We start from the raw sequence: 27,025 nt of genomic DNA, 5'->3' as shown, positions 1-27,025 counted from the left end.
TAAGAAAACACACCAAATTACGATCAGTGGCTATTTCTAGGTAGCAAAATTATAGGTTACTTTTGTATTTTATTCGTTTACATATTTTCCATTAAATACTTATCTACATCATGAGAGAAATGGTAATTCTTTAAAACATTCTGCACTGTGTATCACGGGAAGCCCCCTTTTATGAAAATAAATCTTTGAGTTAGATAAAAGTCAAATCAGTGCATGTGCAATTGCAAATTAAGAAATTCATGCAAATAAAGGCCCTACCACAATTAGATAACCATTCCCTGGGCAAAAACTGCTCTGATTTCTGCACAGCAAGGACCTGGCAAGAAGGATGGTCAGAGCTGAAAGAACTGGAACCAGGCAAAAACAAGGAAGGAACTCTGTTGACCACTCACCACAAGGACACACTCTCCATCCAAGAAGATGCATGTGATTCATAAGGCTGGGACTAATGAGCTTTCAAGGAGACAACTGGCAGTCTTGCCCAAGCTTTCTGAGGCCACCGACTTCCTGTCATACTAGCTGTTCACCACAGTAACTGCACACACGCACACACACACACGCATAGGTGTGTCACACACTGCACACCAAATGCAAGAACTATGTGAAAAGTTCAGTGCCCACATGCATGACCCACTGGAGCTGAACCTCAGGCACTTTACATGTCCCAGGTGGTGTGGACGCAAACCCTTTCAGTTGGGCAGATGCCCTGGTTATTATTCCAAAGTGCTACTTGGGAAAAGATCAGACTGGGGTTGCCCTAAAAACCTTCTTTTAAAAAAAATACTAATGCCAGGCCTCCCATGCCTACTTGTGAGACCAACTGGTGTTGCAAAAAGCCACGCTTTTTGCTCTCTGAAATCCAGCCTATGGGTTGCCAGAGAGTAGAGGAGCCAGTGTATAGTACGCTTGGCCAACCAAAGAAGAGGAGATGGAGGATGTGAGAACGACGGCCTTCCAGGGCTGCAGAAGTTAGGAGCCCGGCCCAAATGAAGGAGGCAGAGCTGGTAGAGAGGGTGAACTGAATCTCTTCCTGCTGCCCACTCAGCACACTTGTCTCTGATCCCCTCTCTTGGCTGTGCTCTGGGTCTGACCCTCACTGACCGTAGGGCAAAGATGAGAAGATGGCAGTGTGTGGTAGGCCACCCTGCAAAGGCCACTGCTATATTTGCTGTAATCAATGCTGTTCTCATTAAGATAATTCTTGTTTGACTGACAGGATGATTTCTTTTATGCTCAGCAGAGGCAGATGAGAGTCCAAACAGAAAGAACTGGGTCAGGCATTAAGTTCTGAACCCTGTCCCTTAGCGGCAGGGTCAGCGATATGCCCAGAGTCCCACCGGGAGATGCACATTCAGCGTCCCCTGAGGCTCACACCCAAGTCACCCAGGAGTGTCATTCAAATGAATGCCTCAGCAAAATTACCAGGTATTACTAGTTTCTTACGAACCATGGAAATGGCCAATATAATAAGTCTGGCAAAATCCAACGTGCTAGTGTTCAAAGAGCCTGCTGTGTGTGGGTCCTCACCTGGGTATGATGGCCAGGGTTCTGTTCCCAAGCCAGCCCCAGGCAGCAGTGCCTGTTGCAGGGATCGCTGTCTCCACTGGCTACAAGGTTCTCTGCCACTCAACCAAAGTTGAGGTTCCAAATCTTTACCCGAGGCTGGTTCTGAGAACCATCATTGTGCATACACCCTGTGCGAATGTACAAAGAACTCCACAGGAAACTTGCTCGACACCAAACAAATGAAGTTCCTTTTAACAGCACCATTTGACAGGGGTTTCCAGCCTCCATTCTGCCCCCTCACCTGTTTGCAATGTGCAGTGTGCTACTCACACACAGACGTGTCGGCAGTCAGGGCCCCAGCGCGGACCCAGCTCCTCCTAGAGCAGGCTCTACTCTGCAGGCATCCGCTGGACGCCCCCACCGAGGGCCTCATCTCTGCACAGTCCTCCTGAGAGGTGCCCACACAAGAGAGGGACGCCACTGCCAGGCTGCCCCCATTCCGCCACCCTGGCTTCAGTCTGCGACATTACGGGGTCTTTGCTAGCAGGGACTGTGCAATCCAGCACCGTCTTCGTGGACAGTCAGGGCACAAGCTCCCACTGGAATTTTCAAGAGGACAGCCACACGAAATACCTGGCAAGCCCACAGTCATTTCCTGGCCCCCTGACTCAACCTGAGTCATCCAGGATATCTGAACCATCCTCTGCGTTATGGAGCTAATCCCAGCAATTTTTTTTTTCTTGAGACAGAGTCTCACTTGTCACCCAGGCTGGAGTGCAGTGGTGCGATCTCAGCTCCACCTCCCGGGTTCAAGCAATTCTCCTGCCTCAGCCTCCTGAGTAGCTGGGATTACAGGTACATGCTGCCATGCCCAGCTAATTTTTTTTGTGTTTTCACCATGTTGGGGATTCACCATGTTGCCCAGGCTGGTCTCAAACTCCTGAGCTCAGGCAATCCACCCGTCTCGCCCTCCCAAAGTGCTAGGATTACAGGCGTGAGCCACCAGCAATAAATTTTTAATGTGTTTTTTTCTGAGCTAATCTCCCCTACACCACAGTCTCTCTACTTGCTAAAAATATGCTTATTTTAGCATTTAATGTGTTATTTTTTTAATTAAGTAAGCTTAGGAACTAGACAGTTTAACAGAAAATTTAAAGGGAATTTAAAAGTACCTGAAAAATTCCATGAAGGAGAACCCATATCCATGCTGTTCTGCAATCCCTGCACACACGACGTTTGCCGACGCGCCAATCAGTGTCCCATTACCTAAAGTCAAAATTTAAAAACAAAATCCCAGTTCATCTTGGTGGTAAGCTTCTGTTCTCTTTGGTTTGTAATATTTAGATCATCTCACAGGCTTTGATTTGATTATTATTTTATAGTCAAAGTGACCACTTTGTAAATATCTGGAAACACACACACACGCAAGCAAGCAAAAAATAAGCTCACTGATTACAAATACCATGATTCATTTATGGATAAGACCATGGCTGTTGTATTTAACAGAGTGGAGGAAAGCTAAGGAGAATGGGCAAGTCACTGTGGGGCTGTGTGTCTTTCAGAGAAAAACACAAGTGGGGCCAACAACCAAAGCCCAGAACGTGTGTCCCTCAGGAATGCAGTCTCAGACAGGAACCACCTTCCTCTGGACTCCAGGCCCATACACTAGGAAACTCTTTCAGTGGATGAAAGGATAGGTAAAAACAACCAGGTGGAACCCCTTTCCTTCACGTCTTCACCAATGGCATCTCCTTGACATAAAACACCTCTCTGGGTAAGCTTTTATGACTGTGCACACATGCATGCGTGCCATCCTCGCAGCCTGGTGAGCAATAGGGCCAAGGTGGCCACTTGGGTCATGAGATCCAACCCCCCACACACACTCACACCCAGGGAAGGCCCAGGAGCCTCCTCCGTCGCTCCCAGCCATCGTGGTCAGTGTTCACGAACAGGCGCGTGATTCGGGCTCAGCCAGTTTAGCTGAGTCCTGATGTCCGTGCACACACGGTTGAGGAATAGTCGCCTTCCATCTCCATCTCTCTCTCCTTCTATGGAGGATGGGTGAACTGTGCAACACTGCCCTGGAGCTGCCTACAGCATGTCAGTGTGAGGGAGCAACGTTTCAGAGGCTGGACAACATGAATAACAGAGCAGGTGGAGGCCCCACGTCCCCATGAAGACACAGCACAGACAGGGTGAGCAGTGTGCCCAGGTGTCAGGTCGGGAAGTGGCAAGTCCTGACCGTGAACCATTCTGGCTCCAGAGGAAGATCAGTGAGAGGTGGGGCTCAGGCTGCCCCAGGCCTTTCTGTAGACAGCCATGCAGTGTCTGAAAGGCCTGGAGCAGCTGCGATACGCGAGTCTTCGGGGCAGTGCTGGCCCAGACAGCCCCCTCTGGGCACTGTTGCACCAACGGTTCCATCCCATCATCCTGCCTGCCAACCCCACTCCTTCCCTGGCCAGGAGACCTGCCCAGTGAGACTCCACACCCTTGCCAAGCCATCTAATGTGGCCATCATTTCTCACTGTCCAACAAGTCTCTTCCCACAAAGAAGCCGATGTTCCTCGGCAGGACCTGCCCTGTTCACCCCATGAATGCCCCTGGGTACCAGGACAGCATCAGCCTGCACCCTAAACCCTACTAACTCCAGGACGTCATGAGTGGAGCCCAACCCATGGTCCAAGTTCACATTCAGCAACTTGCGTGAGTGCTGAAAATAAAAGACTCCACTTACTTTCTCTCCCATTAAGGATTAGTGATTGAAAAAATGCCCATTTTCCAATTAAAATGATAATTTTGCAGGCAGGTCCTGCCCAGGTGGAGAGCATCTCACCCTGTCTGCTGTGGGCGTGGATTCCTGATCTGCGAGGGACCACTTCCCAGGAAACAGAAGGATCTTTCCATTTCCTTTTGCAGGTTGCCAAGGTGAGCCGCTCAGGAGGCTATTTTGGTCCTGAGCACTCTGGACTCAGGGAAAGGAATGGGGAGGAGGAAAGGATGTTGAAGGATCTGGAGGAGGGGCTGCATACCGCCTGGGGCCTGCATGAGGGAGGATGGGGGGCAAGTGGGGAGCACAGCTCTTTCCTTGGAAAGGGAGATGCGGCTGAGGACAGGCAAGGGCAGGGCTGGCTTATGTCATGGGGGTAACTGCTCAGCCTTCAGACATCAGACATCCACCCATCTTCTCAGGAGTGTCGTGTGGGTGACACCAGAGGGGCTGCTCTCCCCCAGAGGCCCTCCTGCAACCAGATGTGTCTGAATTGCCTGGCCTCCCTCCCTGAGGGCTCTCCTTCTCAGCCATCCCCTTGCAGAAGTCCTTCAGCCTTCTCACAGACTCATAGCCTGGGAGGCAGGACATCAACTCGTTAAGTCACACAGAGCCGTTTCTTTAAAGAATGCTTTACGGGCAACAGAAACCTGATGAACAGCACTTAGACACATGCGCGACCACCTCCTCCCCTGTAAGGAGAAGCCTGGAGACAGAGGGCGGGGAGCTGGTGCTAGGCCTGCTACTGTCAGGCAGGTCTCCACTGTTCTCGGCCTCTCCCTCCCCTCACAGGATGGCTTCCCAGCCACATCTAAGGCAGGAGGGCAGGGAGGAGAACTGGCACCAACACATTTTGATGACGAAGGCAAAGGCTATGGCAAAGGCTCCTACACAGGCCCCTCCTGTCTTATTGGTCAGCAAAATGAGACAAGCAAGGCTGATACCAAAGCGGAGAGGAGGCCCTGGAGAGGAGGCCAAAGACAGGAGGCCACGGAGAGGAGGCTCCGGAAAGGAGGCCCTGGAGAGGCCCCGGAGAGAGGCCTGGAGGTTATGGGTCAGCCCTGGCAGGTCCTGCACAGACGTATTGGAAATAAAGTGTGTCCGCCAGTGCAACAGAAGGAATGCTATATTTAAATTCAGAAGACCTCAGTTGAAGTCTCAAACCTTCTAAGCTCTGTAAGCTGAGCAAATCTGCCACCATTTCTGTTACATTAACTGAGGTATTTGTGATAGTAGGGAAAGGAAGATGCAAAACCAGCCGGTGTTAGCCGTAGGAAGCATTTACCTCCTGGCGACAGGCAGTCCCAGGTGGCACAAGTCCAAACACGGCGACAGCAGAGCTCTGTGGCGCCGTCAGGACCTACTCCCTGCACCTGTGCACTCTGCCACCTGCCAGCAACACACAGAGCCGGCCCACACTCAAGCTGCAGATCCTGCAGGCATCTCCTCACCACGCATCCAGACATGACCGTGGCCAGAGGAGGGAGCGGGACCCCTATGTTTCCTGAGGTTTGGTCTCAGGGCCAGGAAAATCATTATCAGAGCTCCTCCCTCTCCCACAGAAGACACTCCCTCATGTCACCTGGACTCCACATGGCTTTGGTCTGCCCATCCCTATGCCAGTCCCTGGCCAGGACCAGAAACCCAGCTGCTCATCCCTCCCTATCATGGGCAGGGGCAGAAATGCAGGGAGTCTGCTTCCTCTGTGTTTATGAGGACCGTCACCACCTTCCCCAGCATCTCCTGGGGTGGTTGTGGGGTTCACATGAGATTAAGAATGTGAGCCTATTATTCAGATGCCAACGATGTTGCAGTCATTTAATAAGATACCAGTGGGGTTTTAAGGGTATTCCACGTGGCATGGGCTCCATGTGGTAGGGAGAACAAGGCCCCAGGTGTCACTTCCCCAGCTCAAGCCTCCCTCCCAGTTTCCATTGACGGAGAAGCACAGGGGGGTCGGGCCTGCACATGAACAGCCCTGCCTGTCCTGGCACACCCAGGTCATCCTGCATGGGAAGACAATGCATGGATCCAGAGGCAGAACAAGGGCATTTTCAAAACCATGCCTGGCTCTGTTTTTGATGAATGCTGCACACAAAGAATCGAATCTCCAGGGTAACTCCTGTGTCTGCAGTATACATTCCACTCAATAGGCCACACTCTCAGAACAGTGAGATTTTCCACTTGACAGAACACATATAAATTAACTCTATGCATGGACATTCCCTTTGTCGAGTTGAAGAGCCACCAGTCCTTCAAGACCTGGATATAACCTAAGGAAAGCAGCAGCCTTAGGGTTTGAACACAGCCACGTGTGGCCTGGATTGGTGTGAACACAGCCACATGCTGCCTGGATTGGTGTGAACACAGCCACGTGCTGCCTGGGTTGGTGTGAACACAGCCATGTGCTGCCTGGGTTTGTGTGAACACAGCCACGTGCTGCCTGGGTGGGTGTGAACACAGCCACGTGCTGTCTGGATTGATCTGAACACAGCCACGTGCTGCCTGGGTGGGTGTGAACACAGCCACGTGCTGCCTGGATTGATCTAAACACAGCCACGTGCTGCCTGGGTTGGTGTGAACACAGCCACGTGCTGCCTGAGTTGGTGTGAACACAGCCACGTGCTGCCTGGATTGGTGTGAACACAGCCACGTGCTGCCTGAGTTGTTGAGAAAATAGTCACATGCTGCCTGGATTGCCCACAGCCTCTAGATAACTGCAGCAGGGAAGACTTCTTCACTCTCCACGCTCACTTCACTTCCTTCCCACAGGTTTTCTGCCTTAGGATTGCACCTGCCAGTAACACCTTAGCACGTGCACTTGCCTCCACCTCTGCTTTCCAGGAAACTCAGGCAAAGGCAGGTTTTTCTGAAGGCTTATTTGAATTGTTCTTAGCTCTTCATGAAAAGAGCAACCAAAAAATACTGGGGTCAGACCAGTTAAAAAAAAAAAAAAAGTTGTTTCAAAGTATCCAGTGAATCACCTCCAATTTATAGAGCAAATGACATTTCTAAAACCAAATGAAAACTTCTATTTAAAGTGTTCCTCAGAATGCCAGCCCTGGAGGATGGGAAGTTGGTGTTTCATGGGGAAAGAGCTTCAGCCTGGGCTGGTGAAAAGAGCTCTGCAGATGGACGGTGGTGACGGCTGCACAACGCTGTGAATGTCCCTAATGCCACTGAACTGTGCACTTACACACAGTTAAGATGGTACATTTTAGGTTACACATATTTTACCATAATTTCTGTAAAATGCTAAATCTTGAGTCAACGAGAAAGGGCCTTGAGAGAATAAGTGTAGAGTTAACTCCCAACACAACTGCACTCCTGCCGTGCCAGGAACAGGTGCCTTTCAATCGCCAGAGCTACTAGATTAAAACGCTCCCAAGACTGAAAACATTCATTATTCGCTGCATCCCTGCTTCCAAAGTGTGCTCAGTTAATAAGTGTCTAATCCTATTTTAGGAATTAGCCTATAAATGGCACACATTGATGTCTCTCCTAGAGAAATCTCCTCCACATTGATCCTACATGTTTTGGGGAAATCCAAACTAGCTCACGAGGCCCGTCACTCTGTATGACCTGGCTTCACACTTCCCTGTCTGCAGAACCTCCTCCGATGTCTCCAGTCTCTCCTCAGGGCCCTGTGCACTCAGGGCACACCACCGTTACAGGACGTGTCAGTCTATGCTGTAACCTTAGTTTAGGTGACCATCCTCCCCACTCGACAGCAGGGGGGTGAATTCACTGTCTGTTACAATGTAAGGGTATAGCAGATGCTCAGCAAGTTCAAATGAACAGAATCCTCATAGGGGATGCATTTCCAGGTGTCCTTGAATCCTGTTCCTTATTGTTGATGTTAAATGTAGCTCTGCATTGCCTTCCCGGGACTGGTTCTTAGGGGCAATTTCAGCACTCAATTTCAACAAGTTCTACACTCTCGGAAGAACTTGAGGCATCAGTCACTGACTTACATGAATTAGCTGGCTGCTGACATTACAGAAACTTCACTGAATGACATTAATCCCCCTTTTCAGCCAAGGAGATAAACTAACCAGAGAGGTATTGATTTAATAGTCAGAAATCAATCAAAGAACAAAGAAAGCTGGATTATCTAAGCATACCTGGATATAAGAATAAAAACTTAAAGCGTATCTGATGTGTTGATCTAAGATTCTTCACAATCCCCCTGTGTTCCCAAAGGTGATCAGGCTTCTTAGCTGTGAGAAGGACTCCCCCGCTGTTCTCTCCACAGCAACGGCATCCACAACCCTGTGTCTGCTCACCAGAGGTCAGTCTCTCCCAACACTCTCTCTAATCCACTCCTCACTGTCTCCAAAGTGCAATGCCCACCCCAAAAACATCCTTTAATCTTTCTTCCCACTCTTATGGGTTAGAGTCTCCCCTTCTAGCTGACCCATTTGTCCCTCCACTGCTTAAGAGAGAAAGAGAACTGCAACTGAGGATGGCTTCTGATTCAAAATCTGTTTCTAAACCTAAGCACGACCCACACAGGCACACGGCGGGAACACATTAGCTGTGAGGCATCAGAACCAGTCATCCCCAGGCAATGGGCCCGGGAAGTCGGCGGCAGCTCTGCAGAGAAGGGGAAGGAATGGAGTTGCTCTGGAATTGCTCTGTCAAAGCTGAATATGTGTGTCCACTCAGGAAATCATCCGGACTCTCCTTCATTTGCTTTTAATCTGATACACACTAACTGTTGCTTTGGGCTGAACAACAGTGTGGGCGTGCACCCCCACCCCCATGCAGTCAGCAGCCCCTTACCTCCCAGGCAGGCACCGAAGGCCAGGGCATACATGAGCGGCAGTGCGGGCAGGCCAACCTCAGGGTCGTGGCTCAGGTTCAGGAGCACGGGAATCTGTGGAGGAAGAGGACATTGATGCCACGTCCCATGGACGCTCAGAGAAGCTGCCATACTGTGACCAATTTAGAAAATCCAAATGCTTTCTCAGCATTCAAACTCTAAGGAGCATAAGATTTGTGGAAAGAAACCAAAGCAAACTTTGGAATCCACAGAAACTTGAGTTTGAACTCATCTGTATGTCTTTGATGCCAGCTGCCACCAACTGGTCCTCCTGGTCCTGAGCCCTGCCAGCTGCTGTGGCTCTTATACGGGGTAAAGGCACACAGAGTCTAACACAGGGCCTGAGAACATGGCCATTAAAACAGAGCTCATAGAACCCTGGAGTGCTGTGCTAACTATGCACACGTCATCTTGAATCCTCAACATCCCTCAAGTGTGCTGTTACTCCTTCCTTTGACAGATGAGGAGACCAGGATGCAGAGAGGCACAGGAGCACAGACCTCGAAAGCAATCCAGCCGGAACTCACACACAGTCCCCTGACCCTAAACTGCACGCTGGGTCCCCTGTGCTAAGCCACTTATCACGGCTGCTCCCTGCCAGGCACCCTGAGCCTGCTAACATTCACAGCATGACATCAGGTACCAGATTCTACAGCCAGGAAGCACCATTCTCTAGTCAGCCGTGCCAGCCTCTGGTGCACCTTTCTGACGTTGATGCACTTTGCATTATTGTAATCAATGAAACACAGTGGCTGTGAAGTTTCTGTAAGAAATTTGTGTTCAAGTCTTTAATCCATCTTGAATTGATTTTTGTATAAGGTGTAAGGAAGGGATCCAGTTTCAGCTTTCTACATATGGCTAGCCAGTTTTCCCACCGCCATTTATTAAATAGGGAATCCTTTCCACATTGCTTGTTTTTCTCAGGTTTGTCAAAGATCAGATAGTTGTAGATATGCGGCGTTATTTCTGAGGGCTCTGTTCTGTTCCATTGATCTATATCTCTTTTTTGGTACCAGACTTAAACGTTAGACCTAAAACCATAAAAACCCTAGAAGAAAACCTAGGCAATACCATTCAGGACATAGGCATGGGCAAGGACTTCATGTCTAAAACACCAAAAGCAATGGCAACAAAAGACAAAATTGACAAATGGGATCTAATTAAACTAAAGAGCTTCTGCACAGCAAAAGAAACTACCATCAGAGTGAACAGGCAACCTACAAAATGGGAGAACATTTTTGCAACCTACTCATCTGACAAAGGGCTAATATCCAGAATCTACAATGAACTCAAACAAATTTACAAGAAAAAAACAAACAACCCCATCAAAAAGTGGGCAAAGGACATGAACAGACACTTCTCAAAAGAAGACATTTATGCAGCCAAAAAACACATGAAAAAATGCTCATCATCACTGGCCATCAGAGAAATGCAAACCAAAACCACAATGAGATACCATCTCACACCAGTTAGAATGGCAATCATTAAAAAGTCAGGAAACAACAGGTGCTGGAGAGGATGTGGAGAAATAGGAATGCTTTTACACTGTTGGTGGGACTGTAAACTAGTTCAACCATTGTGGAAGTCAGTGTGGCGATTCCTCAGGGATCTAGAACTAGAAATACCATTTGACCCAGCTATCCCATTACTGGGTATATACCCAAAGGACTATAAATCATGCTGCTATAAAGACACATGCACACGTATGTTTATTGCGGCATTATTCACAATAGCCAAGACTTGAAACCAACCCAAATGTCCAACAATGATAGACTGGATTAAGAAAATGTGGCACATATACACCATGGAATACTATGCAGCCATAAAAAATGATGAGTTCATGTCCTTTGTAGGGACATGAATGAAATTGGAAATCATCATTCTCAGTAAACTATCGCAAGAACAAAAAACCAAACACCACATATTCTCACTCATAGGTGGGAATTGAACAATGAGATCACATGGACACAGGAAGGGGAATATCACACTCTGGGGACTGTTGTGGGGTGGGGGGAGGGGGGAGGGATAGCATTGGGAGATATACCTAATGCTAAATGACGAGTTAATGGGTGCAGCACACCAGCATGGCACATGTATACATATGTAACTAACCTGCACAATGTGCACATGTACCCTAAAACTTAAAGTATAATAATAAAAGAAAAAAAAAAAAAAGAAATTTGTGTTCAAAGAGCATGCCCCCTTGTGGCTTATGTTGCTAGAAGGAGCTGGGAAGGACACAGCCATTGAGCCTGCTTCCGGGAGGCTCCGGAGAATGGAGAGCTGTGTTGTCCCCACCAGACACCTCAGAGAGCCCACAGGGTGTGAAGGAGAGACCCCTGGGCCCTTTAGAGTGGTTGACATACGCAACTGCCCGGGATGGCGGGCAGTTGCGTATGTCAACCACTCTAAAGAGCAGCAGGAGGAGGAGAGCACCAATGGTGGCTGATCTGGAAAACATTACAGAAAAACACAAACAGAAAGCGGACCCCAGTGTGGAGATGTGAATGATGTGCAATATTATTCGATGCCGAGAATTAAGGGGCAAGAGAGCCACCCTCTGCTGGGTGCTCAGTCCCCCAATGTCATGAAAGAGGTGCCTTAGGGCTTACTTGGGAAGATCCATTCACTCTCAGCTCCTGACCGCTGCAGCAGGATTTCGTGTGTGCCCTCTGCTGCATCCCACTGGGGCAGGTGGGTCCTCCTCCCCACCCCAGATTCTGGGCTTGCCTAGTGGCTTCCTGTGACCGATAGAATGTGGGTGGGTTGGACAGAAGATCTTGTGTTTCTGCATGCCCCTCTGGAGGTTCAGGCTCTTGGCCACAACAGAAGATGGAGCCTGGGCACTGCTGCTGCCCTGGGGAGTCCCCATGGGGAGGACATGTGGAGCAGGGTCCGCCCAGCCCCAGCGGAGTCCAGACCAGGAAGCTGCAGCCAGGCCGCTGACCCATGTGCCTGCTACTGCACATGTCTCCACCAGTCCAGGGTCTGGTTCTCGAGAGTTGCCTTGCAGGGTCTGAGAAGGAGCCCTTCATATTTGCTGGGTCACAAGGGGCATGTTGAACAGCTCAATTTTTTGTTGTCAGTAGCGTCAAATATACACTGGAAGAGAAATAAGTAGCACGCTAGGAAAAGCATCTGATTCTGCGTCTATCAATCTGATGCAGAATCAGAAACTCCTGGCAGCAGGGTGCTCCCATGCAGTCCCTGAGGCACTTTTCAAGCTTTGCTTTTGTTGTCTTATGATAAACGCGATTATCATAGAGGCACCTTTAGACTTGATGTCTTCGTTCTTCGGAGGAGTGAGCGAAGTGCAACTTCTCACAACAGCCAGTTATCAATGAGCAGAGCTAACACACACACATCACTGTGAGGCCACGGGGCCCCTAGGCACTGAGCACCATGCTGTTGGTGCAAAGCTAGCCTCCACCCTACAGAACACGGCACACCACCCGGAACAAGGAGGCAGGGTCAGAACAACTAAGCACAGGACCCTGGGTCCTTGTGGGGGCATTGCAGTATCAAGGGAGGAGGCAATGTCTTCAAGCTTAGTGATGTGGAAATTCCAGCAAGTGCTCCCGTGCTGTGAGGTCCATCACCCAAAGCCAGAGAAAACCTACCCCATGTTCCAAACTGCATACTTACAAGTGCCAGATTCTGTTACAGGCTGATTGCTTCAAAAAGTATACTCTGACATTGTTTTCAAAGCAAGCCCTCTCTGGGATTTGCAATTCTGATAAGAACCAGCTCCCTAAACTCCAGAGCCCAAGGATCGCCCCGCAGCTCTGTGGCCTGTCCTCCCAGGCCCTGCCTTGATCAAGCTCCCCTTCCCACAACATAGATGCACCATTTGCCCCTTTAATTCTGTCCTCCATGCAGCCAGCCATGACCTTTCCATCTCTGAATTCTGCCCATGCAACTGACCTGACTCCGCACCCTTCAATCTGAGGCAAGCCCTCCCTCGCCAGGCTGTCCTCTGCCTCACACACTCCAGTCTTCACAGGCCTTCACCTGAGCACCACCTGCCACTTCTGTGCAGTTGCCCATGCCCACATCTCCACCTAGGCACATGGTCACTCTTGCCCTCACGTAGCCTCCCGCTCAGCCCATAAGAGGCTTGGGCATCTCTCTTCTGAGAAGTCTCCGAGTTCCTCAATGTGGCTGCTATTTTATCACACACTATGCCCAGAGCTTACTTCCATCATTGCATTTAACACTTATCCCTCCTCCACTGGTTGGGACCATGTTATCTTGTCTATGCTCATTTATTCTTAGTTCAGTCAATAATCATTCTGAATATTCCATTTTGTGTCTGGTTCTGCTCTAGATACAAGAGACGGACAGTAAATATAAGACACAAAAATCCCTGCCCTCATAGAGCTTGCTTTACAGTGGCAGACAGAAAAATTTAAAACTAATGAATGACAGCACAGAAGATGGCAGAGCAGGAAGCTCCAGGAATCTACCTCTGCCTAAAGGATGACTGAACTGGCAGGAACTGTCTGAAGCTACTGTATGAGCTCCCTGTAGCTGCTGTCACAAAGCACCACGAGCTGGGTACTGAAAACAACAGGACTTCATTGCCACACGGCTCTGAAGGCGAGAGTGTGAAACCAGGTGTTGGCCTGTCTGTGCTCTCTGATGGCTCTAGGGGAGGGTCCTTCCTTGCCCCCCTGGTGTCTGCAGCAATTCTGGCCATCCTTGGCTTGTGAGTGCATCACTCCAGCCACACAGGAGCCTTCCCCGTGCCTGTGTGTGTCTGTGCCAAAATTTCCCCTTTTCATAAGGACATCAGTCATATTGGATTAGGGCCCACCCTGGTGACCTGATTTAAATTTGATTATCTCTGTAAAGGCCCTATTTTCATGTAAGGTTACATTCCAAAGTACCTGGGGTTAGGACCTCAGTATATGTTTTGGGGAGACAATTCAATTCAAACAGTAACTATTTTGGAAGTCTAGAGTGTAGTCAAACACCTTCAGCAACCACAGGAAAGACTGATAAAAAGGGTTTTGGTGAATTTTGGCTTTTTTTATAGTGGTTGTCACTCCCCATCTCTCTCCCTGTGGCAGGAAGCTGTGGGGGTGGCAGCTCATGTTTAGGATGTGACTTGCTGATATCAGAGCAGGCAATAACGACCTTGTCCTCCAAAAACTGAGGTTGTGTATGTTGATTGCTGGCCACTGTTTTGATCACTGAGGGGCCAGCACAGAGGCTGGCCATTGTTTCAACCTCCAAGTGATGGAACAGCTTCCAGGGAATTTAAAGTGGCAGTAATTATTTCTGTACACACACACACAAACACAAACTCCTAACACACACACACACACACACACACATTTTTTGGGAGCCAGAAATTTAAGGAAATATTTGTCAGTCTTCTAGTTGACTATAGAGATAATAGAAGAAAAACTTCAATGACCATACACTTTTCAAAAAATGTTTGGAAAAATCATAAATGGATGGCTCCAGCACTCAACAAGCAAGACTCAGCAATGTCTGAGGAATGGGAGAATTAGATGTCTAGTATTACCACAACATAATACTCAAAATGTTCAGCTCTTAACAAAGAAGGTTACACAACATACAAACAAATAGGAAAGTGTGGCCCATTCACAGAAAAACAATTGACAGAAATCATCCCTGAAGAAGTCTAGGCATTAGAATTATTAGTCAAAGATGTTAATTCAGCTATCTTAAAGAGGTTCAATAACTACAGGAAACCATAGGCAAAGAGTTAGAGGAAATCAATAAAATGATGTACAGACAGAATTTAAATATCACTAAAGAGATATAAATTATAAAGAGGAATCAAATAGAAATTCTGGACCTGAAAGTATAATAACTTAAATGGAAACCTCACTACAAGAGTTCAACAGTGGAATTGAGGAAGCCGAAGAAAGGATCAGTGAACTTGAAGATACAACGTTTGAAATTATCAGGGCTTATCTAGAATATTTAAATTCATAAGAGACAGAAAGTAAGATGGTGGTTGCCAAGGCCTTGGGGGACTAGGGAATGGGGAATTATTTTTAATGGGTACAGGGTTTTAGTTTTGCAAGGAAAAGAGCTCTGGAAATGGATCGTGGTGATAGTTGTACAATAATGTAAATTTACTTAATGCTACTAAACTGTACACTTAAAAATGATTAAGATGGTGCATTTTATATTACATGTGTTTTATCACAATTTAAAAAAATAAATAAAATTTAAAATGTCAAAAAAAGAAGAAATTTTAGGCCTGAGGAGCAGAAAGTAAAAGAAAAAAAATAAATAAACAGAGCCCAAAGGACTTGTGGGACACCATCAAATCTACCAACATATGCATTATAGGATTCCCAGAAAGAGAAGATGGAGAGAAAGAGACAGGAAAAATATTTAATAGGCATTCAGCTAATAAAGATGTAATCTATGAAGGAAGTAAGGACTGAACTGTAAAGGAAGTAAGGACTGAACTGTAAAGGAAGTAAGGACTAAATAGTCTGTATGCTATTGAAACTAATTTGGTATTATTCATGACAGGTTGTTATATATTTAGGATGTTAATTTAAATTTCCAAGGTAACCACTAAGAAAATAACTATTAAAATATACAGAAAATTAAAACAAGGTAATCAAAATTGTACACTACAAAAAAATCAATTAAATACCAAAAAAAGGCAGTAATGGAGAAACTGAGAAACAAAAAATCTAAGATATGCAGAAAAGAAATACATGGCAGAGTAATTACTTCTTTATCAGAAATTACACTAATTGTAAATGGATTAAACTCTCCTGTTCACCTGAGGTCAGGAGTTCAAGACCAGCCTGGCCAACATGGTGAAACCTCGTCTCTACTAAAAATACAAAAATTAGCCAGGTGTGGTGGTGGGCACCTGTAATCCCAGCTACTCAGGCGGCTGAGGCAGAAGAATCACTTGAACCTGGGAGGCAGAGGTTGTGGTGAGCCGAGATCACACCACTGCACTCCAGCCTGGGGAATAGAGTGAAACTCTGCCTCCAAAAAGAAAGAAAAAAAAAAAAACAGAAATTGGCAGACTGGATAAGAAACAGGATACATCTATACACATTTTGTTAACAAGTGACTCTCTTTAGATACAAGGACACAAATAAGTTAAAAGTAAGAAAAAATATTTTACATGTAAATAGTAACCAAAATAGAACTGAGGTGGGTACATTATTGTCAGACAAGATAGAATTTAAATAAAAACAGGTTACAAAAGACAAAGAATAACATTATATATTTATAAATGATTCAATACAGAAGGAAGATAAAACAATTATAAATATTTACACACCTAAAAATAGAACGTGGAAATATATGAAACAAAAATTGGCATAATTGAAGGAGAAATAGATATTTCTACTATAAAATTTGGAGACATAAAATATTCCCCAAGAGAGACCACATGTAGGGCACAAAACAATTCTCAATAAATTTTAAAAGATTAAAATAATACATAGTATCTTTTCTAATTACAATAGAATGAAACTAGAAATCAGTAACAGAAGGAAAAAGAGAAAATTTACAAATATTAAACAACCAATGAGTTAAAGAAGAAATTACAAGGAAAATCAGAAAACACCTAAGACAAAGAGAAATGAAGACACAACATACTAAAACTTGTGAAATTCAATGAAAGCAGTGCTAATAGGAACACTTATAGCTATAAATGCATATATTATAAAAGAAGAAATACCTCAAATAAATAACCTAACTTCACACCTTAAGAAACTATAAAAAGGCAAGCAAACTAAACCTAAAGCTAGTAGAATGAGGGAAATAAGATAGATTAGAGGAGAGATAAATAAGATGAAGAATAGAAAAAATAGAGAAAGTCAATAAAACCAAAAGCTGATTCCTTGAAAGGATCGACGATATTGTCAAAGTTTTATCTAGATTGACTAAGAAAAAGAGATAAAATACAAATGACTAAAATCAAAAAATAAAGTGGAAACATTATTACCAATCTTACAGAAATAAAAAGGATTATAAGAGAATACTATAAACAATTACCTGCCAACAAATTGTGCTAAGTGAAATAAATAAATTTCTAGAAATACACAATCTACCAAAACTGACTCATGAAAAAATAGAATATTTGGTTAGATCTGTAACTAGTAAGGACACTGAATCAGTAACCAAAAAATTCCCAATAAAGAAAAGTCTAGGACCAGATGGCTTCACTGGTGCATTCTACCAAACATTTAAAGAAAAATTAATACCAATGTTCCAAAAACTGTTTCAAAAAATGAAGAAGAGGGAATACTTCCTAACTCATTCCATGAGGCCAGCATTACCCTGATACTAAGTCAGACAAAGCCACTACAAGAAAAGAAAACTACAGATCAATGTTCCTGATGAAATTTGGATGTAGTCTATACCAACGTTCTTACAGGAAGAAAGGAACTGAAGGACGCCATTGCCTCCACAAACATGACATCGATGGAAAGACCCCAGGGCTTGGGAAAAAAGATGGCAGATAGCAGCACTCAGGAAACAAAATATAAAATAAAATAAAATAAAAAGTGGCAAAGGATAAAAAAGGTTTTCTGTGAGAAAAAGAAATGTGATGAAAGTTATAAAGGTGCTATTTTTTAAACAAGAATTCCAGGCTGATTTAGCACTTTAAACTGTATGAATGTATAATTTTATTTAAAAGCAAACATTGAACAACTAAGCAGCTCAAAAGAATAATGAATAAGTAAAATACACAGTATGCTTGGTATTAAGTGTTATGGGGAAAAAAATAAAGCAAAAAGGGAGACAGGGAGGATGAGGTTGTCAATTTAGCACTGGGAAGGAGCAATTTTGCAAAACTCAATAAAAGGTGAAGGAGCAAGACCAAGCTCTAATGATCTGTGTGAAGAGAATCTCAGACAGAAAGCATACAAAGTGCAAAAGCCTTTATAATCAATTTATTTTACAGTCAGGGGAGCACACCTGCAGGTTCGTTACATGGATATCTTGTGTGATGCTGGGATTTGGACTTCAAATGTTCCTGTCACCCAAGCAGTGAGCATAGTACCTGCTCGGTAGTTTTTCAACCCTTGTCCTCATCCCTCACTCCTCCCTTCTGAAAATGCCACTGTTTATTATTCCCTTCTTTGTGTCATATGTACCCAATATTTAGCTGCCACTTACAAGTGAGAACATGCAATATTTGGTTTTCTGTTTCTGTGTGAATTCGATTAGGATAATAACCGCCAGGTCCATCCATGTTGCTGCAAGGAACATGATCTCATTGTTTTTTATGACTGTGTGGTATTCCACGGTGTTTATGTACCACATTTTCTTTATTCAATCCACCACTGGTGGGCATCTAGGTTGATTCCATGTTTTTGCTACTGTGAGTAGCATAGTGATGGACACGCAAGGGCACATGTCTTTTTGGTAGAATGATTCCATCTCCTTTGGGTATATACTCAGCAGTGGGATTGCTAGGTTGAAATCCAAGGAGGCCACTATGGCTGCAGTGAAGTCAGCAGAGAGAAGAGCAGTAAGAAGTGAGCTCAGGGAGGAAGCAGCAGCCAGGCCTAGGAGAGGTGCAGGCCACCGCCAAGACCTTGGGCTATACCAAAGCAGGGAGCCTCTGTGGACCATAGGCTCTCAGGAGCAGGGCAAGAGTGGAAACAAAAGGAACAATTTGGAATGTATTTGGGAACAATACGTCTGAAGCTCCTTTTCCACTGTGTGACAGCAGGAGGGCATGTGGTCCTTGCTGGGGCCTCAGGGGACAGGAGTGTAGATGGCAACAATGGATCAGATTCAAAACCTTTGAGGGGCAGCTGGCCATGGGGTGTTAGAGAAGGTGAGGTGTTAGCTGGCTCTCAGCCTCAGGGGCTTGAGTAACTGAGAGAATGGAGTCACGATTTATGAGGGCAAGGAAGAGTGGGGAAAGATGGAATCAGGATTTCAGTTCGGGACACGTTAAGTCTGTGACACCTGCAGTGCCCCAGGAGAGAAATGGAGAGGCAGGTGGACACCCGGGGCTAGGCTCTGGGGAGCAGCCCAGGAGAGTTTGCTGTGGATGGCACTTGGAGTAAGTGTTCGGATGAGACCCCTGCAGCCGTGAGTCTAGAGAGTGGAGGTCAGAGCTGATTCCAGGGTTCTGGGCTTGGAAGATGGAGAGGGTCATGGAAGGAGGTGAGGAGAAGGAGCCCTGTGCAGGGAGGAGGAGTACCTGAGGGGCCAGGCGGGGAAAGATTCTGAGGGGTGGCCTCCATGTCATGTTGCTGACTGGCCAGGTTCCAAGGGGGTCTCTCTCGAGGGCGGGCACTAGTCCTTAGTGATCTTGGAGAGAACTATGTCCATAGATTATGGAAGAAAAACTCAATTGCAGTAAAGCCAAGAAAAAGTGAAGAAAGTTTCCAACGAAGAGAGGGTAGCAAGACAGACTCCCTTTCGAAGTGTTTGGCTACAGGAAACTGAGGAAATAGGGGAGTGGCAGGAAGGCCTGGAGACACGGCAGCAAGTCTGGATCCTCCTGCAAATGATCAGCAGAGTGAAGAATAAATGATGCAGGGAGGACAGTGGCATGTGGTCCTGGGTGAAGGCACCGGCCTTCGTTGGGAGCCAGACATCCCCCCACACACCCGGAATGCAGCCAGGATGCACTGGGTGGCCACGGTGTCACGTGGGAAGTGCCCACATGGTTGCTTTTACGTCCTCACAGACAGAAAGCATGGTCATCAGCCTCAAGTCCTCATGGACAGAAAGCATGGTTGTCAGCCTTGAGTCCTCACAGACAGAAAGCGTGATCGTCAGCCTCAAGTCCTCACGGACAGAAAGCGCGGTCGTCAGCCTCGAGTCCTCATGGACAGAAAGCATGGTCGTCAGCCTCGAGTCCTCACAGAAAGCATGGTCGTCAGCCTCAAGTCCTCACGGACAAAAAGCACGGTCGTCAGCCTTGAGTCCTCATGGACAGAAAGCACGGTCGTCAGCCTCGAGTCCTCACAGAAAGCATGGTCGTCAGCCTCAAGTCCTCACGGACAGAAAGCATGGTCGTCAGCCTCGAGTCCTCACAGAAAGCATGGTCGTCAGCCTCAAGTCCTCACAGAAAGCGTGGTCATCAGCCTCGAGTCCTCACAGAAAGCGCGGTCGTCAGCCTCGAGTCCTCACGGACAGAAAGCGTGGTCGTCAGCCTCGAGTCCTCAGGGACAGAAAGCGTGGTTGTCAGCCTCCAGTCTTCACAGACAGAAAGCGTGGTCATCAGCCTCGAGTCCTCACGGACAGAAAGCATGGTCATCAGCCTCAAAGGAGGGGCAGTGCTGGAGGCCTGATGGGGCACAAGAGGCATGCACAGTGCACAGCACCCATACAGGGGGACGTGCTGCCTGCCCAGCGCCAAAGAACTTTGAAAAAAAAGTAGACCTCCTCAGACATTTTTTTTTTTTTTTTGAGATGGAGTTTCACTCTTTCGCCCAGGCTGGAGTGAAGTGGTGCGATCTCGGCTCACTGCAACCTCCGCCCCCCGGGTTCAAGCCATTCCCCTGCCTCAGTCTCCTGAGTAGCTGGGATTACAGGTGTGTGCCACTATGCCCAGCTAATGTTTGTATTTTTAGTAGAGACAGGCTTTTACCATGTTGGCCAGGCTGGTACCGAACTCTTGATCTCAGGTGATCCACTTGCCTCAGCTTCCCAAAGTGCTAGGATTCCAGGCACGAGCCTCCGTACCCAGCCTCCTCAGACATTTTAAGTGCGTATGTCAAATTTGCCATTCCAATTTATGATAGTCCCCAAGGACATAGTCTATATCAACATTCTTAAACAAAGGCATCCCATCATTCTTTTAAATGTATACTTTCAAATTTAAATACCACAACATCATAATTCACCTAAATATACATCTGAAGCTCCTTTTCCACTGTATGACAGCTGGAAGGCACATGGTCCTCACTGCTTGACCTCTGGCCCAGGCAATGGGTCTGACTCAGGGGCCTGGGAAGCTGGCCGAGAAGGCACTAATCATCAGCGGGAGGCTGGCAGGGCTGACCTGACAGGTCAGGAAGGAGAGGCCCCCTGAGGCTGCAACTAACTGGGCAGGGGCAGAGGTGGCCTAGGCAGATGGCAAGCACACAGCAGCGGTGGGAGGAGGGCAGAGCTGCCTGGGGCATGGGTGAGGGATGCTGCAGTCGGCTCCTGGCTGTGTGGGACACAGCAGCCACCCAGCAGCAGTTCCGGGCGGATCCCCTGGTGAAGGTGTACAAGTGCCTCAGGTAAGCACAGGGAAGGCTGCACCCTCACTGGGATTCTGAGAGCTGAGATATGGATTGCCATGAGGCAGGGGAGAGCTATTTATAGCTGGCAGGGGCACAAGTCCTCCCAACGGGCCGGGCCTAGACCAGCACTTCTCCAATGTCAATGTGTGGAGTGGGTCACCCAGCACCTTGTCCAAATGCAGGCTCTGACTCAAGGGTCTGAGCATCTGAGACCCTGACCTGTTAGAAGTTCCCAGTGCTGTGATGCTGCCGGTGCCCAAGCCCCATCTGAGGGTAAAGGGCTGTGCTTTTTCAATACAATGCATTCCTTCTCCCCATTCTGGAACTGCTGTCATGGCCACGCTGGGTCCCCTGGGCCTCGCCTCCAAATCTCTCACCCTTTTTCACGACTCTGTTTCTCTTTGCTTTTGTTATGTACCTGCACATATGTCTCTCGCTTGGCTGCAAGCACAGCAACTCAGGCCTAACACTTTGCTCTTCTTCAATTCATTATTCAATATTTTTTGTTGAAAACATTACAGGTTTTAGTTCCAGAAACTATTTTTTGTGCTGTGCTTAAATCCCTGAGTGTCCTCATAATTTATCATTTGTTGTATTGTGTCGGTGGGACACAGTGGATAATCTTCTCTCACACTACTGGTCCCCTAAATGTGCCACTTGGATTTCACGGGGTGCCATGGAGCTGGGGTCCGGCAGTGTAGTGGCTGGTCTGTGGACCATGGAAGATGGGAGACCCTCACTTCTGGGCCGGCAGTGCCCCTCTGAGGCCGCTCCCCAACCACCCAGAGGGCATCCACTGTGCACCTGTCCGGGGCAGACTTGTAACCCACACAGCCCATCAGTACCAGGCTCAGCACCAAGCAAATGGGGGGAAATGGCATTTCTGTGCTCCTCCCATTTCTGTTTCTCTAACTCTAGCACCTCCTTAGCTTGCACAATGGCAGAGTTGGGATTTAAGCCCAGATCCACCTCCTGCAGAACCTGAGCTGCTAATAGTGCCAACTGCTCATGTTATTAAACCTAATTGCAATCCACCAGGCTGGGTTTGATCCTCCACGTAATTATGTTCCTGGATGTTTCAGGACAGGAGGAGTTAAAACAAAAATGAGATTAAGTTTTTAAAAAAATTGTAAAGCTAAAGCTCAAATGAAATGCTTTTGACTTTCACATCCTCTGAAAGAGTGCTCTCCTGTGCCAGGTGTGATAGCCCAGGATGTCTGCCCTGATACCTCCCGCAGGGCTATGGGATGGGGCGAGACTGCAAAGAAAGCCGGGGAAAGGAGATGCCTGAGAAACTGCCTTCCACCCAGAGGCTGGGTGACAGCATAGATAATGATGAGTGCCAACAAGTCAGTTGAAGGAAACCCACAGATTTATGTGCATAAATTACCAGCCTTTGAATTCAACATTCAGGACAAGAGTAATAATCTTTTAACTTGAAAGTTGCCTGAGGATTCTTCCTGTTCAAGCACATGAGGTTGAAAAGTTAAGGTTTAAATGGAGAAAGACTGTCAGGGAATTCTCAGTCATTATGCTGTTTCTCAGCGGTTCCAACTCGGTCTTTAGGACCATGCAATGGAGCCCTAAGAACGCCACCCACAGAGGCCGCCTGCCCACCAAGAGGGCAAGAGGAAGGAAGAAGAGGCGGCGGGTGTGAAAGGGATTTCCCTGTATGGAAATATTGGTTAAACGTCTCCATGCCAAGAAAAGAAATAGGAAGAGAAATATCCTGAACAAATGTGAACAGAGTTCACCTGTTGCTCTCAGGCCATAGCTGACAACGCAAATGTAGCAGAAACAACCCCAAGCTGAAGACACGCTTGGAGAGATGATGCCATCGGAGAAGAGATGGGTTCTGTTTTGTCTCTTGAGACTCAATTCCCTGGAATACCACGCGAAGGCTGCCGAAATGCCCCACACAGCCCAGGCCCCCACCAGCTCTCCCCACCTACACAGTGGCCTGCATTCATGTCACTGGAGGTGGCAACTGCACCTGCCCGCTCTCTGACCCTTTTTAAGGTTCTATTCATGTTAAAATCCCCAGTGAAGAGTGTCCTGTTGACCTGGCCAACGACGCCAGCCAGAGGTATGTTTCTGCATCTGACAGAGGCTGGCGAGGAGGCAGGGAAGGCAGGCAGCTCTGCTGACTGGGCGGCGAGAGCCCAGGCACTGCACCCTGTGTTCATGCTGTGTCTGCAGCTGTGGGCAGGCACACCTGTCTCTCCTGATGCATTTTCATGAATGTTCTTTGGTCTTCTTGTCCATTCCCCACCTGAACACTGAGCAGGCCTCCCGAGTGGGTGCAGAGAGGACCAGTTACTCTAAGGGTGTTTGGTTAGCGCCAACCCTGAGGACCAAGAAGCCTGGCCAACTACAGCAGAAGCTCAGATGCCTGAATTCTGTAGATCTACATAAGCCAGGCCAGGGCACAAACGTTACAGAATGGCAAGGAGGCGGCACTGCCTTCTCTCTACATCAGCAGCAGGTGCAGAGGGACGCATGACTGCAAAGATCTCAGGCCTGAACTAGACCCGCGTTGCCACCCACATACTCTCCTCGTCACTCCCCGGGTTCAGAGGGCTCCACAGCTATGCAGTGTAAAGGTCCTCCCAGTCAAAGGGGCCCCTCTGTAGGCAGGAAACCCAGATCACCTCCCAAAGAGCCATTCCTATCACTGCATCTGTCAGAAGCCAGAACCAGTGGGAGAAAACGGTAGACATGAGGATTTACTATGAATGAGTTGCCTTACATGACTGGGGGCCTGAGCAGGACACCCTACCTCCACCCAGAGGGCAGGCCATCGTACCCAGAGGCTGCCAGAGGGAAGGCAGATCCAGAGAAAGGACCAGCTCCCACCCAGGCAATGTAGAGGGCTATAGGTTGGTGTGGCTAGCTCCCAGTACAGGGAAAGAGGGAGTTGAGAGGGACAGCTGCCACCAGTGGCAAAGAACAGCACTGTCAAAGGCACAAGAGCCCCAGCGTCGTGCTGAAGAGGTGGCACCACATCACTGAAGATGAGGGTGTGTCTCGAGTGGCAGGTGGTCTGGCAGGAGGGAGGTGCACAGCTAGGGTCTGCGACTCTGAGACAGGCAGCAAGCATGGGGTGTCCAGCTCCCTCAGTAACAGAGTAGCAGAGGATGGCAGGCCAGGGAGGAGGCAGACACAGAGTTATTCCAGGACAATTAATCTACTGCAGTTAGTTCACTTTCCTATTCATCTGCAAACACTTGCTAAATATCTTTTTGGTGCCAGGTATAACGCTAGTGAATGAGGCTACAAACACAAACAGCTGGAATTCCCAGACAGCTGCAGACACTCTTGACAATCCGCTTGTCCAGTGACTTGGTGGACGTAAGTGCACAGTACTGTGGGACCCAGAGGGCAAGCAAGGCTCTGCACCAGGAAGCACAGAAGCATTGAGGAGAAAGCGCTGAGGTAGGGATGGAGAAAGGCTTTGAAGCCTCCTCGGAGATCTGTTTTGTGAGTTCTGGGCCTCCAAGGCAGAAGCCAGAAACACACTTTTGCCACCTGCATTGCAGCTAGAACAGGCACGGGTTCCTCCAATCAGACACACCTGCTCCAGAGGCCAGTCTGGAGAATTTGGAGGAGAGGTGTGACAAGGCATACTCAAGAGCAGGGTGACAGAAGTCCCTGGACTCAGCAGCCAGCATCGGGGCAGGGATCCTGAGCACTCAGGCCAAGCTGCAAAAGCTGGGGGCTTGTGGGCAGCCGCCCCTCATTCCCAGTGTGCAGTTGAGAAATTCTCAGAAATTCCAAGAACTATGTACTATCCCTAGATAAACTCCTTCTCATCTTAAACTAACTAAAATAGGTTCTGTTCACTGCAACTGTTGTTTGAAATGTTGATACCACTATGTGCATTACAAACAGAATGATTTCCACTAAAGGACTAGGAATAAAATCAGTACCTTCAAAACCAGTTGATGGATGCGGAGGTGTGATGTATCAATCTAAAGAAGTCAGGAAATGATAGTGAAAAAAAAGAATTAGCAAGGAAAAAGCATTAAAAAATGAAATGATGGTACTTAGTTCAAGTCGATAAGTCATTACAATAAATGTAAACATGTTAAACTATTCTCTTAAAAGATAATCTGCTTTGAATTTTAAAAATCTACTTGCATGCTGCTTAAAAATGCAATTGGAAAAAGAATTTAAAATAATAAATAAAGGACTAGAAAAAGATAAACCTGGCAGAGGCTCAGAGCAGAGATGGAGACCTCACACAAGGTAAAAGAAACCAGCCGCTGTGAAGTTACTAGATAATGAACTTTTAACACCTAATATGATCACAAAGTAAATAATGCAAAAACGTGCTGAAGTGCAAGGAGAAACAAACCAATTAACAAAGTTCTCTGCTGTATCAAAACAGATTGATTTAAAAGAGATAAGTGAATCTAGAGGATAACAACACAATGACATGCTTATGTATGTTAATGCTCACATTATATGAGCAATATATATGTATGTTAACTGCTCACAGACACTGAGAAAATTTGAACATTTCATCTCCTTTGCTGCAGGATTTCCTTTTTGCTTATTTTTTAAGGAACAAAATATTATAAATAAATGTGAAGCTCCTTTCCTCCCTCAGGCCCCAGGATTGTTTTCATCCTTCCCTCTCCTCAGGGAGCTGCCTTCATGAATTCAAGTCGTAACCACCTATGCAGCAGCCCACTGTGGGAGGAGCTGGGGCAGGATCCTGGCTCCTGTGTGTCAGCAGGGGCAGAAGCCAAACACAGAGTGACCGAAGCAGCCGCAGTGTGCAGAAGCTGACATGCAGCTTTTTAGGCATGCAGCTGGAGAAAAACAGTCACATGGTAAGTCAGATGATGTTTTGGGGGTTTCTAAGCATGAAATCCTATAGACCATATCTTCTAACCACCTGCAACGGAAATCAGGCTCTCGAAGAAGAAATAGCTGTACTCCCATTTTCACTGTAGCATTACTCAGAATAGCCAAGACATGGGAAAAACTTGCGTGTCCACTGATGGACATGTGGATAAAGAAAATGTGGTATATGAATATATATGCAATGAAAGGTGATTCGGACTTAAAAGGGCAGAAAATCCTGCCATTTGTGACAACATGGATGAACGCAGACAGCATTATGCTATGTGAGATAAGCGAGTTACAGAAGGAGCAATACCGCCTGATTCCATCGTGTGTGGAATCTAAAATCGTCACGCTCACGGAAGCAGAGAGTAGAATGGTGGCTGTCGGGGGTGGAGGGAGGGGGATGGGCAGAGGCTGCTCAATGGGTAGAGTTTCAGTTATCCCAGACGGGTACATTCCAGGGGCCGTGGTATGACACAGTGCCTAGCGTTAATATGGTATCATGCACTTCAAAGTGTACTAAGAGGTCAGATGGGTGTTAAGTGTTCTTACCATGAAGCATACATATATACACATAAGCACATGTATGGAGATGATGCATGCGTTCAGTACCTGATTGTGGTGATATTATCACAGGTATACACATATATGTCCAAATTCATGAAAACTTATACATTCGATAGGTGCAGATTTTTGTCAATGACTTCAATACAGCTTTTTTAAAAATGTGGTGAAAAGACACTCAAAGGAAAAGAGGGGAGAAGGGATTGAGGGAAAGTGGAGAGACCTCGACGCCCACCCACTTCGCAGATCCCTGCTCCAGGGAAGGGCCACATGTCCCCTTCCCACCCA

At 47.1% G+C, this 27,025-nt stretch overlaps 1 protein-coding gene across 10 annotated transcripts in view; it reads right to left on the bottom strand.

Moving 5' to 3' along the window:
• The window catches only part of OCA2 (OCA2 melanosomal transmembrane protein), a 381,861-nt gene that overhangs the window by 124,053 nt on the left and 230,783 nt on the right, over positions 1-27,025 (bottom strand). For 5 of the 10 annotated variants that reach the window (XM_055099067.2, XM_063596986.1, XM_034938403.3 and 2 more), the window contains 3 exons: positions 25,249-25,290; positions 9,059-9,152; positions 2,679-2,772 (listed from right to left, as the gene is read on the bottom strand). The exons of 1 other annotated variant lie outside the window; for it this stretch is intronic. In XM_055099067.2, coding sequence (XP_054955042.1) covers positions 2,679-2,772; positions 9,059-9,152; positions 25,249-25,290 — 230 coding nt within the window. Of the gene's footprint in view, positions 1-2,678; positions 2,773-9,058; positions 9,153-25,248; positions 25,291-27,025 lie in introns of those variants that run through there. 4 more of the 10 variants (XM_003828056.5, XM_014347729.4, XM_055099066.2 and 1 more) reach the window with 2 other exon arrangements.

The sequence above is a fragment of the Pan paniscus genome, chromosome 16, assembly GCF_029289425.2.
Source record: "Pan paniscus chromosome 16, NHGRI_mPanPan1-v2.0_pri, whole genome shotgun sequence".
NCBI classification, from domain to species: Eukaryota; Metazoa; Chordata; class Mammalia; order Primates; family Hominidae; genus Pan; species Pan paniscus.
This window is presented reverse-complemented; position numbering and strand designations above follow the sequence as displayed.